At 39.0% G+C, this 17,282-nt stretch overlaps 1 protein-coding gene across 2 annotated transcripts in view; it reads left to right on the forward strand.

Annotated features, from left to right (window-relative positions):
- Positions 1-914: 914 nt before the first annotated feature.
- Positions 915-17,282, forward strand: part of Abcd3 (ATP binding cassette subfamily D member Pmp70) — a 211,360-nt gene continuing 194,992 nt past the window's right edge. For both annotated transcript variants that reach the window (XM_067138123.2, XM_067138124.2), the window contains exons 1-2: positions 915-1,149; positions 1,398-1,434. In XM_067138123.2, the coding sequence (XP_066994224.2) occupies positions 1,040-1,149; positions 1,398-1,434 (147 nt within the window). In that variant the 5' untranslated portion in view covers positions 915-1,039. The remainder of the gene's footprint in view (positions 1,150-1,397; positions 1,435-17,282) is intronic.

Below are 17,282 nucleotides of genomic sequence, written 5' to 3' on the forward strand. Positions count from 1 at the left end.
CGACTATCGAGCATCTTGATTTTACAAGTCACACTTTTATTTCATAGGTCCTGCCGACGAAGCGCTTGCAACCATGGTATGAGTAGGATTGACCTTGATTTTGGAATATTGGAATACTGCAATAGTCAGGCATCAGAGTTTTCTTGATTTCTTTGCTATCATTACGATATGATAAAACTTTAACTTCATCAATTAACTGGGCAACTTCCATTAAAAACTTAGGGGGACAAATGGCGATCGACAAGCGCCTCTGCAAGACCAACATTACAATATTACAGACCACAGTATAGATACCAGGGGCGTAGCCAGGGGGGGGTTACTGGGGGTTAGAACCCCCCCCATTGAACTTTCACAAAAAGAAAATAAATAGAAACTGACAGTAAACAATAAACTTCTTTTATGTGATCAAGATAAACTCCCTGCAATCTACTGCTTGTTGAGAGTGTTTGCCACCCTACCTGTCACCACTGCAGCCAGTGAGATCATTTTCAACATTAAGACGCCTTAAAACCTACCTCAGAAATACCACAAGTGAAAGTCGACTCAACGGGTTGGCTCCCTTGAACTTTCACAGAGACATAGTTGTAAAACCAACAGATGTGTTAAATTTATTTTCTAGGAAGCCTCGAAAATTAGATTTTAGATTGTAAACTGAACTTTCATTATGTTATATCTTAATTTTGTAACTGTAACCCCCCCCATTGGCCGATCCTGGCTACGCTACTGATAGATACATCCTTCGGCTCGTGAGACATCTCTTGGTAATGTTTCTCAGTACATCCCTACAGCGAAAATACATTGTCGATTGTCGACTCTTTCTCGAGATATATCGGTTATAACCTCATAATAGTACGACTGTACTGTCTGGAGTGGGGGAAAGCAAGGCCGGGCAAGGCAATGAGTAGAGGATTTTTAGTTATCAGTGACTGGTTGTGCAGATAGTTATGTCAGTCTTTGTACCCTAGGTCTTTTGTGCGAAAAAAGTCAACTGCACGTGAAGAACTTGTTTTTTAGTGTAGCTTAATTGTTTTTATTAAGAATGGCTCCTACTTTAAGTAAACTTTTAACGAAAAAGTCAGTGTTAAGTGCTGCGTCGGTTACCATACTATTTTGGATACTTCGTACGAGACAGAAACAAAGATTAGCAAGGTAAATATTATGCGACATACTGAATCATATGTATTACTGAATTCTTCCAGTTATCAAGTTAATGATATATAATGTTGATTGAAGCATGTCATGTTGCATAGCTTAGTAATTTTGACAAATGCCTTACCTCTTCCTGGCGTTACTTCACATTTTAATACTAGTATTATGTTTATTGCTTTTGTAGACCTAACCAAACTGTTTATGCTCATTATATTGTAATAACCGTTCCTTTTTCTGTTTATTTACAGGAAGAAAGTTCAAGAAATCCAGTATGTTGTGGGTGATGTAAGTTTCTTTTAATTATATAATTGAGAAAACTTTGCACTTTGGAGTTAATATCCGTGCAGGGTTCTTTTATTCTCTACCTAACGACCGTGAAATATCGCGTATAAACATTGTTTGATTAGTGATAGACTTTTCAATGTAGATGTACATTTCGTTAAATTAACAGGGTGATGTAGGCCTAATCGTTGAAGTTTCACTTTATATTTTAGTAGATCTGTATATCAGGGTACAAGTGTAAATCACTAGACAGTAGCCTATAAAGTAAAGAAGCATGAATCGATGACATTTATAACAGGGCACAAGTTTCTCTAAACTGTCACTTTGCTTGTCAGTCGTAGTGGAATATAGATCACCTTCTGTCATACAAAAATTCGGCGTCAGCGAAAACCGTAAAAGTAATTAATGGAAAGTAAATCCAGTAACATAATTATTTTAAACGGTATTATGTCATTCATAGTATGATGTATTTGTGTATGGTAGTTTGAAATTTTATCTTCTCCAGAATCCTCTTAAGAATACACTAACTTGTTATCTATCTCCTGACTAAATCTTATTTTCCAAAGCATTAGGCCTATGCAAAGCTTGTTAACATTTCTTACTTCGTGGTGTAGCCTTTGCAGCTTATTATTGTGGAGCATGTTGTCTGATACCACCTTCATATTTTAGTATTTGACACAAATTGTTCGGCATGGTAATTCCTTCGGGTAATGTTTTCTTGGCTACCTGTTTAGAACTGTGCTGTATTTCTCTTTGCAGAGTTCTTGTACAACTTTGTTACACTTCTCATCCTTTCTTTCATCCAATTGTTTGACATTGTAGATAGAGCAATAAGAATTAGAAGATAGTCCTCGGTAGCATTGACCATCATCCTTTTCTCTTACAGGCATACTGCAAATAAATATTCTGTGAAATCCATCAAGCTAAATGACAGGTCTTGAACCACCGAGCGAGTGGCTGCATGGTTTGGGTCACGTAGCTGTCAGCTTTCATTCGGTAGATAGTGGGTTCGAGCCTCACTCTTGGCAGCCCTGAAGGTGGTTTTCTGTGGTTTCCCCATTTTCACACCAGGCACATACTGGGGGTGCACCTTAATTAAAGTGATGGTATCTTGATTGCCTGTATATTAGGGAGAAGAAAATCAATCATGTTTTGACTTCAACAAAGATTGTGCTTTCTGTTAATTTGTCTTCATTCATTTTTGCAGTGTAAGTTCACTAGAGGTCATAAGCTTGAAATACACAATTTAGTAAGTTGAATCTTACAAATTTTACTTCATACTACATGTAAGAGAGAGAGCGAGGATTGCAGTAATAAGAAAGGAACACTATGCTTACAGTTCTGTAAAAGAGGGAGAGAGAGAGAGAAGTATCCATTGCCACTGTTGAGGACCAACCTAGAATAAATTATCACATAACAAGCAACATTTTCCAAAGTAATGGAGTGAATGATCACTGCTATTGACTGAAATTAATTCAGTGTAGCATTAACTCCTGGAATTCAACACATTTCATTAGCAACAAGTGAACAATAAGATCTCCTAAATCATTAGACCAATGGTCTGCCACAAAACATTGACCCTGTTTTGCAGGGCTACAGTCCTCTTGAGAAGCTGTTAGAGCTATAAGTTTTGTCTCCAGCCAGGACATGTAGTGTACAATCCAATTTATGTAAACAGTTCATAGTACTGCCAGAGCAAGTGAGTAAGGTGCTAGATACATGCCTGCTATAGCAAACTTTCAGAGTGCTAGCCTGTGGCCCTTACTGAACTTGTACCACTTTAGCCTTCTCAAAAAACCTCTCTTCCTTATCGCCTTTTACCCGAACATCGTTAACTCCTAACACATCTAGAGGCATCTTTCCGTACTCGGCTAGTTTTACTTTCCTTTCTTCCTCCGTCACTCCCATAGTTCTGAGGCTTGATTATAACATTCTGACCGCAGTAAATTTCTGTGAAGAAGGATGCTACCCTACTTATACTGGATATCTTTGAGAATCTCTCCTCTAACGGCGTAGGGACCACCAGCATACACCACCATAGCATAGATCACCATACACATGGAGAGCCACAACTTAGAATATGTCAAACGTCCCCATTCCTGTTCCATAGTAACTGGTGTCCCGACTCTCAGGACCACTAGACCACTCAGCCACTGCCCATGGTTCACAAACTAGGACAGACTGCAGCAACTCACACCATGAACCATAAGTAGTGCTTGACAGACTAAAAAAGAATGTGTGTAGTGAATGACCGAAAACCTACAACCTGTTTTCCAGTCATTGACCGGGTCAGGAATGTAATGAATGAATCATATATATATTTATATATGTAGGCTATTAGTATGATGGGGTCGCCACTACCAAAGTGATTTATTAATGACTGATAAATGCTATGAAATGAGAATGGAGAGTGTTGCTGGAATGAAAGATGACAGGGAAAACCGGAGTACCTGGAGAAAAACCTGTCCGCCTCCGCTTTGTCCAGCACAAATCTCACATGGAGTGACCGGGATTTGAACCACGGTATCCAGTGGTGAGAGGCTGACGCGCTGCCGTCTGAGCCACGGAGGCTCCCCAGTGTGTGTAGTATGATGGGAAAATTCCAGATTTTTAGACCCTTGCTTTAGTATTTGCAAGGTAGACTTATTGTTTTTCCAATAGTCCCTACTCCTATTTTCAAGATTATGTTCTCACCAATAATTACTCTAGATACTCTGCAGACTTGAATAGGCAGTATTTGTGATTGATCTTAAGGTTTTAATTTTACCCCCCTTAAACTGGAATCTCTTATCAAAAATTCTCTTTAATTTGCTTTATTTCCTACAGGTCCATGAAAATTAATTGGAACACGATCATCATCATACTCACTTTATGGGTTTTGTTTTGCACTTGAGTTATTCATGTATTATGTTTCATCAGTCTTAATAGATAACATGCCCTCCTTTCTGTTCTTTTTAAGTTGCATTACATGATTTGGCATATATTCCACAAGTTTTGTGCATATATTTTAAAATTCATCATCGTGATACCACAGTTCAAACTCCATCATGCATATTTGCCGACACTGTGGCCTAGGGGTAACAAGCCTGCCTCTTATCGAGAAGCCCTGGGTTTGATTCCTGACAAGGTGAGGGATTTTTACTTGGATATTGAGATCTGGTTCGAGTTCCACTCATCCTTCGTGAGAACAATATTGAGAAGCTGTCTGACAGTGAGATAGCGTCTCCACTCTAGAAAATAAAGTATAATGGCTGAAGTGATTCATTGAGCTTGCCATGCATCACCTCACAGTCTCCAGGCCTTCAGGCTAAGCAGCAACAGTCACTTGGTAGCTCAAGACTGAGACCAATCAGGACTGTAGTGCCATAAGCTTTGTTTATTTTTGTGGAACAGTGAAGTGTGGCAAAAAGCCAAGTCTTGCTGAAAAATTGTCACCATTTGGAAACCTTTTCTGCAGCTCACAAAGAACTCTCCTTTTCTGTATTTTTGTGTACTCATCACTTTTCACCATGCCATTGACTGGCACTAAGGGTCCCGGATGTTCAGCATGAAACAACCCCGAAACATCACGGGATCTATTGCAAATGTACTGAATTTGTTGACTTATTCTTTGCTCAGTGCACATACTGAACCCTCTGCCCCTGCACTTCAAACTGACAAATATAACTAAATAAAATCACAGTCACTGTTCCTCCTTTGGATCCATAGGTGCACTTGCTCTCCCCCCTCTGTCCCCCATTTTTTTTTTAATAGCCCTGTGTGATTGCCAAGTCTATAGTAATGAGCCTGAGATTTAATTTGCTGCTTCTGGGACAAAGGGGTCATCAGTTGGTGTACTTCTTGAGTTTTTCTTTGCTGAAATTGTCAGTTTGTTTGTACTGCTAAATACTTCAATTTACAGTGATTATGTAGGCCTATGTCCAACCCTTGTCCTGTACATCAACAAAAAATTATTTTCTGTTTTTATGCCTTGGATGTATTCTATGATAATGCTATAATTGTACTATGCTTCCTGCTAGTCGCATTTGTTGAAGACAGGTAGTATGAATATCATAAGGTAACCTCAAAACTCCTCAAAAGTACAAAACATGTAAATATATGCACTTTCAGCCTGAAACAATCATCATGCAGAGCAATTAATATCACTGCGTGTTTCAGGTTGCGTACCTGTAAGCTTACATTTAGGAGATAGTGGTGGGTTTTCCCCCTCCCTCTCTCTCTCTCACTCACTCACACCATCAGCAGCCTGTAGTTTTCTACTTTCACTCCAGGTGTCCGGCTCCACGGCTAAATGGTTAGCGTGGTGGCCTTTGATCACAGGGGTCCCGGGTTCGATTCCTGGCAGGGTGGGGAATTTTAACCATCATTGATTAATTTTGCCGGCACGGGGGCTGGGTGTATGTGTCATCTTCATCATTTCATCCTCATCACAACGTGCATGTCGCCTACGGGCGTCAAATCGAAAGACCTGCACCTGGTGAGCCAAACATGTCCTCGGGCACTCCCGGCACTAAAAGCCATATGCCATTTCATTTTCATTTCACTCCAGGTACACCAGGCTGTACCTTAATTAAGGTCATGGTCGCTTGCTTCGCAGTCGTAACCTATCTTGAGTTTGTACAACCAAGATGAAAACCATAGCAAAAATTAAAAATTGCTATTCAGTCTACAAATAAACAATTTATGAGAAGCACAGGATCTAAGTATAACCTACAGTATGTGTAAAATGCTGTTGTAAACCATTGAGAAAATTATAAAACTTATAAAATGATAAAACTTTGGTCCCGTGTGAAATAACCAGAACATACACCCATTAAAAATAAGGGGTAGGCTGCAACTGGACTAAGGTGAAACAGTGTTGAAACACTAGATCCGGTGACATCTCCAAATTTAAACAATATTGCGTGTGGTAGCTACGTAGATGAGTACCCATGCCAAGGGCTAGAGGAGGAGTAGAAAGGAATTACTCCATACCACAAATAAGCTCTGGGTGAAAGTGACTGATTAGTGAACCTCTGGCTTTCTTCCTCTGTCATCAGATTCTTGAACAGCTTGGTCCATTCAGTTTGACCAAAACCCTATCCCAGTCTACAGATGTCTTGAACATGACTTAGTCTTTATTCAGTTTTCTAAGTTTATGCTTAGTCAATATTGCTACGTTAGTTTGTACATTCCTTTAGAAACAAAACTGATCTTCTCTAACCAAGCTTTTACTACCCAGCAACTCTTGTCTAAATCTATACTAGTGGCCTGTGGCAGCAATAGCTGTGAACAAGGATTAAAAATGAAACAGTAATGGAAAGACCACTTATTAGCCTTTAAACTTACACTTCCATAGTGACAATATATATGGAATTTTCAAACTTTAGCAATTTATAGAATTTTCACAACACATTCCGTTGGCAAGACTTGAATTTATCGCATAAAGTTGGCCGTATAATGCTCAGCAGTTTTCAGTAGGCGGTAAATCTGAAATGTACCTATGAATCATCTCCAGAATCTTAAAACAGTAAGTACTTAATCCTGGAATGTAGTTACAGTTAGCAGAGAAGGATGTAAAGGACATTGTAGTTTTGTACTGCAGAGAGGTTCATGAAATCATTATCATGTAGCATCATACCTTTAAGTACATTGTTTGCTTGGGGTTGTGGAAAATAAACCAAACCATTGTGGCAACATGAATTTAAAATGTCCATTTACCATTTCTGCAGTAAAATCTTTCAGTTTCTCACTTACTCAGAACAAACATGGAGCAACACCTAATATTCTGGTGATAACTTGATTTCACAGAGCCGTCTATCAAATATAGAAAGATCTGCATAGACAACTTCACAGAGCTCTCTATCGGGCTGGCATAGAAAGATCAGTGTTGACAACTTTCATAGAGCCATCTACCAGTGAATACAGTTAAATCCAACAACCTAAGCATCTTATTATTAATGTAAATGGCCATTTTATGCAAGTAAAGGACTTATCGAAATAAATAGTATTTTACTAGTAATCCTGAGATGGAGACCTTTCTTTTGGTGTATAATACATTGATGTTAGTTATTGTAGTTTTCTCACAATATTGTGTTGCACATTAAAATTATATGCATTGAGTTTCTCTCATTGGCTGGCCAGGAGGCGCACTCCGCTTATCTGCCTCCCATTGACTCATCGCTCCCTGTTCTGCGGCATAGCAACAAGGACAGTACTTCACTCATTTTATCTGTGCATGATGTGAGATAACAATGAAAATCAAGGAAATAAGAATTTGGTTACTTTGTACTGTTTCAATTTTAACATTTTCGCAGCCCGCCATGGTGAGCTCTTTGAAAGCCTGGCTTCTTGTCCAAGTCGTTTTAGGAATTTTGTAGGCTTATGTTGGACTCTTTCTGCGATTTCATTTACTTTTTCCTCGTTATGAACACTTTTTAACACCTTGCTTGTTATCGAGTTAAGAACCAGTTCCTCTCAACTTGTTTATGAGTTTCTGCATGGTCTCTGTATGTGGAGGGCATACATAAGGAAATTGTGTTACAAATCGCCCAACAACTCCCCTGCAAGACTCTGTTTTCACATAATCATCGCACATAAATACCCTTTCCTGTGCCGTGTGCCCATGTGGAGGCATAATGAGAATTATACCCTGAAGTAACACTTCACAACTTGAGAATAGTTGGAGCGACAGATCTACAATTAATACACGTTCTAAGCACGGAGCTGAACTGGGAAGTGCAGGCATTCCTATGCTGTCTCTGCACTGTGTAACGGGAAGTGATGAGTCAATGGGAGGCAGATAAGCTGGGCGCACCTGCCAGCCAACTGATGAGAGAAGATCACTGTACCGTATATATTAACATCTTTGTACAGTCCATCCATTCTACTGGACCGATTTGCTTCATTTTTGTTTTATTCTCTCTGAAATTACCTGTCAATGAATCATCAGTAGGGTGAGGATTTATAGGCATTAAAAATACCCAAAATGGGCAGGCAGATATGCACTTAAAATTAGCAGAATAGGCACTGAAAACCAACTCGAATATTCCATCTCCTTAGCATTTAAGATTTTTCAGCATATGTGAATCATGCCAGTTCATTCTCAGCTAAATGTTGTATGCCAACGGACAAGTGGTCATTACAATCGGGAAAAAAATAATAGTTATCTCAACAGGACACTTCAAATGAATCTTAGTCAGCACATGTTACAATGGACAACCAGATATTGTTCCAGATTTTGAACAGTAAAACTTTGCCTGTTGTCAACTAATATATTTTTAAATTGAAAAAATGGCCTTTCCACTTCACATGAGATCAGAGGACAGTGTGCAAGAGCAGCTAGCTCTCCTGGGGTGAAGCCTGGTGGTGGTGGTGGTGGTGCTACATCATTCCCTTCGAGAACAGCTGCAATGGCCAAGGCATCCTTCCAGCCAGGATTCCTCTGCATTAAACTGTGAAATTTGGCACTGTTCTCATCTTCTGTTACTCCGTTAAGGTTAGCAATGTCGCCTCCACCTCATGAACAATACCTACAGGCTTCACAGAGGTAATTCTCTCTCTTCCAGGTGCTTTATTTTGGAAGATGGCTGTTCAAAAGTGGAAGAAATGTAACTTAAGTGAGACTGTTGAAAATTTTGGGGTTGGCCAGTGCAGGGTGCAGATTCAAGGCCAGCTTGCTCCAAGCAGAATCAGAGGACAGAAAGAACGCTATTGTCCTTTAATCATGTTTAAGTGCCTGTCTTTGGTAGCTACCTGCAAAGAATTCCTTTTTCAGTGGCCATATGGTAAAGAATACTAACAAAGTAGAGAGGACAGAAAAACTTGATGCAAATATCTTCAAATTAGGTATTCATGAAGTAGGCATTTACTGGCACTATAAAACCCAAGTATATCCTTCTCAAATAGACTGAAACAGATTTTGGACTAATGAGCCTACAATTTTTGGTTGAGGATAAAAATAGGCATTTATGATGAAATCCTCTCCTTAATCGTCAGACATTAACAAATCTCTTGAGTTCAGTCAACTTTTGAGTAATCCTAAAGTTATTAAATTATCATTCCAGTAATTGTAGGTGAAGGCTTACCCGAGCCCGCAATACATTCTGTACCTAGCAGGTTGCACACACACACAGCAATATCTTTATGTAAAGATCTCGGCAAAGCTAAACGATGAGAAATGATGGCGACTATAAGCAAACCTGCAATTTCAACCAGACGTGGTATACATATGATTTAAATACTATCTTGAGAGAAAATACCGTGAGAGTACGACATACATAGCACCCCTAGGGGTAGACTGGGGAAGGTCATGTAAAAATAATCAATAACTACCTATATTAGTGTTGAATCTGCAGTTTTCTGGGTTACTGAGATGAATAGTGATACTCCAGATGACATCTAAGTTCAAATACAGCCACCATTGGGATGGGGGTGAGAAGGTATTAAATAGAAAATGATCGAGAATATGTATGTTTGTTCCAGTTTAGCTGTCAACCAAACTTGATACACATATGACTTGTTATCTGGAACAAAATACTGTGGGGGGAAGACACCCCTATGGTTGGGGGTGGGTAGGAGTGAATGTAAGAATCATTGAAAATGACTGATATTAGTATCAAATCCATACTTTCCGGTTTCATTGAGATTAATTTTGACATGCTGGATGCTATTTCAGCCTCCATCGGCAGGCAGGTCATAAGGGGTGAGAAAGAAATAAGAGGATTTCAAAGCTTGCGTCGGCAGAGTTAATCTGTTCAATACGGACAAAAAATGAAATTCTTAGATTTAAGAGAGTTGATTATCTCGTAGAAGTCCGTAACTGTCATTCCCTGCTGTAGATAAGACTGAATGGCCTGTCTTTGAACCCTGCACTACGGCAGTCTCCTCGTTGAATAAAATGACCACATTCGTTTAGTTGAGGATACAACATGTAGCTGTGAATGTTCAGAATTATTCAGAGACGACTTATAGAATATTGTGAGAAGTCAAGCCAGAAGGAAGTCAAAAGGTACGAGAGACAACTTGTAAAGGAATAATGTGTTAGAGTGCCTTCTCGCAATTACACTTCTTTTATCACTTTATAATATGAGGTGTAACTCCTCATTGGCTGGAATTTGTATCTAAATTTCACTGGTTCAGTACACTGAAAACATAGATAATTTTCGCAGTTTAATCCAGTTTTTTTTGTTCACACGCATCTCCCCTTCACAAGTTGCAACATGGTTTCACGTGGCCTTGAATGCATGTTGCATACAGCAAAATGAGAGTTACAACCTCCACTCCGCTAGCATGAGTCTCACGCTTGTTTGCTTCAACGGAGCAGTCCGGTAATCAGCTGTTTAGCTTGTCAAACCGATGCAATTATGAATAAACATACCCTTAATTACATTATGTCCCTTCTTCTTAATGAGGCACAAACTGGACGGGTACAATACATACATACTTCATTACAGACTGTTATTCCTTTCAGTGTTCAGTCTGCAAGCCTCTGTGAATTTACAGATTGCTGCCACAATCCTCTATTTGTAACTAGTTCTGTAGCCTCGTTTAGTTCTATACGTCTTATCGTTTATTACTCTATTTACAGTATACATAGCTAAAAATTCATCGTTTTTAAAATTATCTAAATAATTCCACTTTTGTGACATTGCTACGGCGAGTATGAATTCCTTCATGTACTGGGAAGGTGTCCTCTCTGAGAACTACTGAGGATTAAACAACGTAACGCCATTCATGAGATAATTACCAGTGCTCTCCGAATGAAGGGACTAGATGTCCATGAAGAGACACTTCTTTAAGTGTTGAAAATGCCAATGTAATAAATGAAAATTGTCTCAATACAAAGAAATTTGAAGCAGAAATTCTTTATCCCACTGTTCAGTTTGAAAGTTCAAGTAAGCAACCTGAGGAATTGGACAAAGAAAATAGTGTTCTATAAATCCACGATACTATATTTTTTGGCCAAATATAATCTAAATAAAATCGGTCACTAGTCTCTTCTTTGGGTTCAGAGGTACAATTCCCCCTCCCTTTTTTAATTCTAGAAAAAGATACAAATTGGGAAAGAGGACAAGATCGTTATGGCTATTATCAATAACTGTTGCTATTCTTCCACATCACCTTCATGGCACAACTTTGTTGCCTTTGAAACTATAATTTTATGAACTGAAACCAACATTTGTTAAACTGTCTCTTAATGGCAATCTCAGTTTTCTTCTCAGTGTGGATTTCATTTAAATCATTTGCATTAAGTTTAGATTCAATTGCTGACGTGACAAGTAAATGGATCATCTCTGATCGTGATTGATAATCTGGGATTCCAATTTTTTACTGGTAGGTCGTAACTTCACCCGTACATGTAAGCATACTATTGAGGATAAGGTAAAGGGTCTCTTATCCAGTAAAGAAGGTTTAGGTCCTGGCCTTCTGACCCCAAACTTGGCAGGGTCGATCTTGGCTCAGTCGGGTGGTATTTGAAGGAGCTCAGATACGTTGGCCTTGTGTCTGTAGAATTACTGGCACATAAAAGAATTTCAAGACTAAATTCCGGCACCTCGGCATCTCCGAAAACTGTAAAAAGTAGTTAGTGGGATAGAAAGCCAATAACATTATTATTTATTCTTATCCAATAAGTACAACTCTGTTAGATTTTCCTTACAACTGATATGATTAATATTAAACAGAAATTGCACTTGAAATGGGGTTTAGTTTCTTTTAAAGCAGTTGTTATCCTAAGATGCATGAGCAGAAATATGTCCACACTCTGGCCTCGAACTTAAAAATCCCCTGTTCTTCATACAGGTACTTCATCCATTTCCAGCAAGAAGGTCAACTTGTAAGACTGATGTATTCAGCTCTTTGATGTTGAATTGGCTGTGGTGACTTCTACCTAATGAGAGCAGGATTACTATGAATCCATTTGAATATATCCTGTTGCTTTCTATCACGCATACAAGAAACAGACTACATTTCAACTGCTTATGATAAGACTGGCATAACTACATTTTAGCATTTTGTTTGGGTTGTTTTGATCAGGAAGTGCATATCTATCTTTGAATCACTTTAAAGTACCTATATCTACCAGTCATACTCCATGAATTAGCTGCTAGTGTATCCATTAAAATTATGGATCATGGAGATATAAAAGCTATTCAGTCTATATGATTGTTATAACAGGATAAATCACACTGTCTTAAATGCTGTTACATTTGTCTGATTCTAGGCAGAGTGTGGTTTAAAATGAGCTCTTAAACTTATGCCTAGCAATGTACAAATGCACAGCTATATTCATGTGAGCATGTATTTCTGTAAGCTGACAGTTCTATACATTTTTTTCAAGTACTCCTATAATGAACCAGAATTTCATGTTCTACTGACAACAGGCACAACTTGTGTGAGATGTTCAAGCAACCCTAGACAAGAGCTAACTCCAGTTTACTCTGGTTTTCAATCCATTTGTGAAACGAAGAAGAAATATTTGCAAGATCTGTGTCATAAAGGTGTTATTCCGAGCAGGTACCACTCGGACTAAAAACAGTTGATTGTGGGACAGAAAATGGTAACGAACGCTCACAAGAATTTCTAGAATGTAATGTGAAATTAACTGCTTACATGTTGTTCTTTTATTTATGTAGACGTATTCCAAGGTAGGCCTAAATAAGACTGTTGGCCACTGTAACCTGAGTTGTTCTCGTTTTAGTATTTATTAGAGACTCGGTTAACCAGCCTTCATTATAAATAACCGGTAGCTGTTGGTTTAGAATAGGAGAAGTGAAATTACGTGTAGCAATTTTAGGAATAACTTTATTTTGTCCTAGTGAAATGATCTAAAATTTTACAAATGAGTCTCATAAACAGACAGTTATACATATTTTTATACTGCAGTAATTTTAAAAATATTGATGTGTTGAAAGGTCTGTATTTGTTGCACACACAACTTTAAATGGCAGTACCTCAAAACTGTTATGTAATTACTCTTAGCCGATTCTAAGCAGTCAGTTTGGGATTCTTAGGAATTTGAAATAAACTTTGTGCAGTAGAAAGATAGACTTTCAAGTATTTCAAATACCAAATTAAGTGTTGTTATGGCATTCTTTTCTCAAATGATGTGCTGTTATTGCATAACATTTGACATAGATTCTTCAAATAAATTTTAATGTACCTTGTCTAAAGCTTTTCTTCTACTCTGGCTTACCATTAATTGCTAAATACAGTTGAGCTTTTTCTTATTAGGAGAAATTGTCTTAAAACTCTTCAAAATGAATATAATGGACCTTTATTTTACAATGGCTGTACCATTGAACTATCTGGCTATTTGACCAAATGGTCAGCGTTGCAGCCTTTGATTCAGAGAGTCCCAAGTTCAATTCCCAGTTGGGCCAGGGAGTTTGGCAATGTCTTGTTCCTTTCTCTAGCCTGGGGGCTTAATGCACATATCTTCAATAACGTACAACACTACCTACTACCACACCAACATGCAGTACTGGTACATCCGTATACATAGGGTTGGAATCAGAAAGGACATCCAACCATAACAGTGAGTTAGATCCATGTTTCCCCCATTTTCCCTGACTAGACTCGGCGGCAACATGAGGAATCCAAGGGTGGACCATTAGAGTGCATGCTGTTCAAATTTAGAGCCATTTAAAGAATAAGGACTGAAGACAACATACAGAAACACAACAATTACACAAGGCTGGAAATTTATTGAATATATATGCACTTAACAAAATTTTATTAACAAATTAAGGCATCTCTTGCATGACATTGGGACAACTCAGTTTTTTCAATCAGTCACTACTGATCTGCATTTAGGGCAGTCGGGCCCAGGTGGCAGATTCCCTATCTGTTTTCGTAGCCTTTTCTTAAATGATTGCAAAGAAATTTTAAATTTATTGAACATCTCCCTTGGTAAGTTATTCCAATCCCTAACTCCCCTTCCTGTAAATGAATATTTGCCCCAATTTGTCCTCTTGAATTCCAGCTTTTATCTTCATATTGTGATATTTCCTATTTTTAAAGACACCACTCAAACTTATTCGCCTAGTGATGTCATTCCACGCCACCTCTTCGCTGACAGCTTGGAACATGTCAGTTAAAACTAAGAAACAGTGTTACGTTTCGGTCAACATTTTACAACATTTACAGCATTTTTTGTAACGCTACTCTTTTGTCGGAAATAACCCAGAACAAATCGAGCTGCTTTTCTCTGGATTTTTTCTAGTTCTTGACTCAAGTAATCCTGGCAAGGGTCCCATACGCTGGAACCATACTGTTACGTCGAACCCGAAAATCTACCCGATATAACGGAATTCGTCAGATAGTTACACAGGTGATGACTTTTATTATTTTCCACAAACAAACTTTATTTACATCATCCTTTCTTGTACAAAACAAAACTGTTCTCCAAACCAAAGAGTACAAAATCTGGTGGGTGCATTCCATTTAGTCTCTGGATGTAACATACCTCCCACCTTTTGGTTTTCATTATTCCCCTGTTAACAGAAAACCAAAATGAACCGATAAAAGAATCTGACAATTTGAGAAAACTTGGAAAATCTTCTTAGGTACCAGGCATCTCCATTCTCCGTTGAGGAATTGATCAGTGATGGAGATATTTTTCTCCTCTCTTGTTTGATTATGTCATCATCCACGTTGACCTCTGATGTCGGCCATTCGCCTTCTGCCAGCTTCAACCAGCGAGGACCGTTCCACCATTTGGAGTCTATAAGGACTTCTACGAAACAGCCTCGAGATGGAAGGTCAGTTGGATTCTGCTCCCCAGGAACATGCCTCCAGTCTTCTTGTCTCGTCAGAGATCTAATCTCCTTCACTCGATTGTTCACAAATACTCCCCATGACTCATCTCTCTTGATCCAATACAATGCCGCTGAAGAGTCCGTCCAATAAAACTCGGAGACGTTCAAATTCAGACTTTCTCTGACCAAGTTTGCTAGTCGACTACTAATACAACATGCCAGGAGTTCCAATCGCGGCATCGAAATTTCCTTCAGTGGTGAAACTCTTGTCTTTGCCATGATCAGCTGAACAGAAACAATCTCTTCAGTTCCGGTACAGCTTCGTATGAAGACAGCTGCAGCATAAGCACTCCGGCTGGCATCACAAAATGTATGTAAACTCCAGGTTTGTTCAGACCTGCTTACTACGAAATGTCTCGGTATTTTCACTTCAGAAAGTCGCTAAACTTCAGCTTTCCATTTTCCAAACTTCTTCTTTCCATTTTCCAAACTTCTTCTGTACATCCTCTGGCAATGGATCATCCCATCCCATCTTCGAATTCCAGCTATCCTGAATGAGAAGTTTAGGGAATAAGGTCAGAGGACATGAAAAACCAATGGGATCAAAAATCCTCTGAGCAGATGACAAGATTTTTCTTCGTGTAACACATCCAGTTTCATTTTGAGGCCTCACATCACAGTACAACACATCTTCTTCCTTGTCCCATAATAATCCAAGAACAGGAGAAATCTTCTCAAACGTATTCTCTTTTCCCCTTGAGGTGCGTTCCCAGCCACGTAGTTCAAATCTGGCTCCTGAAAGTAGTTTCATAGATTTCTCAACAAATTGGGTCGTTTCCTCCTCTGAATCAAGGGATGTTACACAGTTGTCGACATAGAATGAGCTATTTAATAGTTGTGCTGTTTCTTGCAGTTCAGGAGGGCTGTTTTCTAAATGGAGATCAAGAACAGCACCCAACAAGAATGGACTACACTTGAGCCCAAATACAGCTCGTCGATGTCGGAATATCTTGAATTTTTTCATGGAGGAATCCTCCCACCATAAGAATCTCAAGAAATCTGTGTCTAAAGGAGCAACAGAACTTTGCAGAAATGCCCTTTTTATGTCCGAAATTACTCCAATTTCACGACGGCGAAACCTGATCAGAATAGGTGGAATTTGTTCCAGCAGATTTGGTCCTTTCTCCAGGCACTCATTCAGAGATGGACTTTCCTTCCCCCTGCGTGAAGCATCAAATACGGGTCTTAACGGTGTGGTTGAATTTTCTTTGAATACACCTCTGTGAGGTAAATAGTGACCTTTATTTTCAAGGTCTTGAAAGGGTACCTCTTCAATCACCCCTTCTTGAAGCCAATCCTGAAACACAACATTGTATTCCTGATACTTGTTGCCACTCAACAGTTTATTAGTTGTCGTCCTGCACCTCTTCTCGGCAATTTCCAAATTGTCGCAGAGCTCCTCAGATACCTCTTTCCATGGTAGATGGACTTCGTAACGGCCATCCTCGTCGATTGAGACAGTCTTTTTAAAATGATCCAAGGTAGCCATTTCTATTTCTTCAATGTCTTCTCAGCAGGATCCCTAATTCCCAGGGTGTCCAACTTCCATAAATCAGTGATTGCAGTGTTTAAAGTCAACATCGACGATACCACCATACTGGATGAGTCTGAGAGACTGTTCAGAGATAGCCTCCCCATAACAACCCACCCAAGTCGAGTCTCAACAGCCACTGGTCCACATTCCATGTTTTTTATTCTTCCAGTGAGAAGTGTTCCATAGGTGTCTGCTCCTAAAAGTAGTTCAATTTCAGGCGTCCCTTCTCCAGAATCAGAGAGAAAGATTCTATTTTTTTCGAGTTCTTTCATCTAAGGACCACTTTGGATTCTAGGGACAGTACCACAAATAATCGGTTGATCCAATACAGGGATCTTACATGGGTACCTGCCATCTAAACTGCTCAACTGTATTTGATAATTAAAATGTAGATACTCTTTTGATTCAGTTCCTCCAAACAGAGTATGAATCATGTTTTGAGATCCTGATGGTTCCAGTCCAATGGCATCTACCAGTTTCTTTAATATATATGATCGTTGTGATCCACTATCTATGAG

This window comes from Anabrus simplex, chromosome 1 (assembly GCF_040414725.1).
Source record: "Anabrus simplex isolate iqAnaSimp1 chromosome 1, ASM4041472v1, whole genome shotgun sequence".
Classification (NCBI taxonomy): Eukaryota; Metazoa; Arthropoda; class Insecta; order Orthoptera; family Tettigoniidae; genus Anabrus; species Anabrus simplex.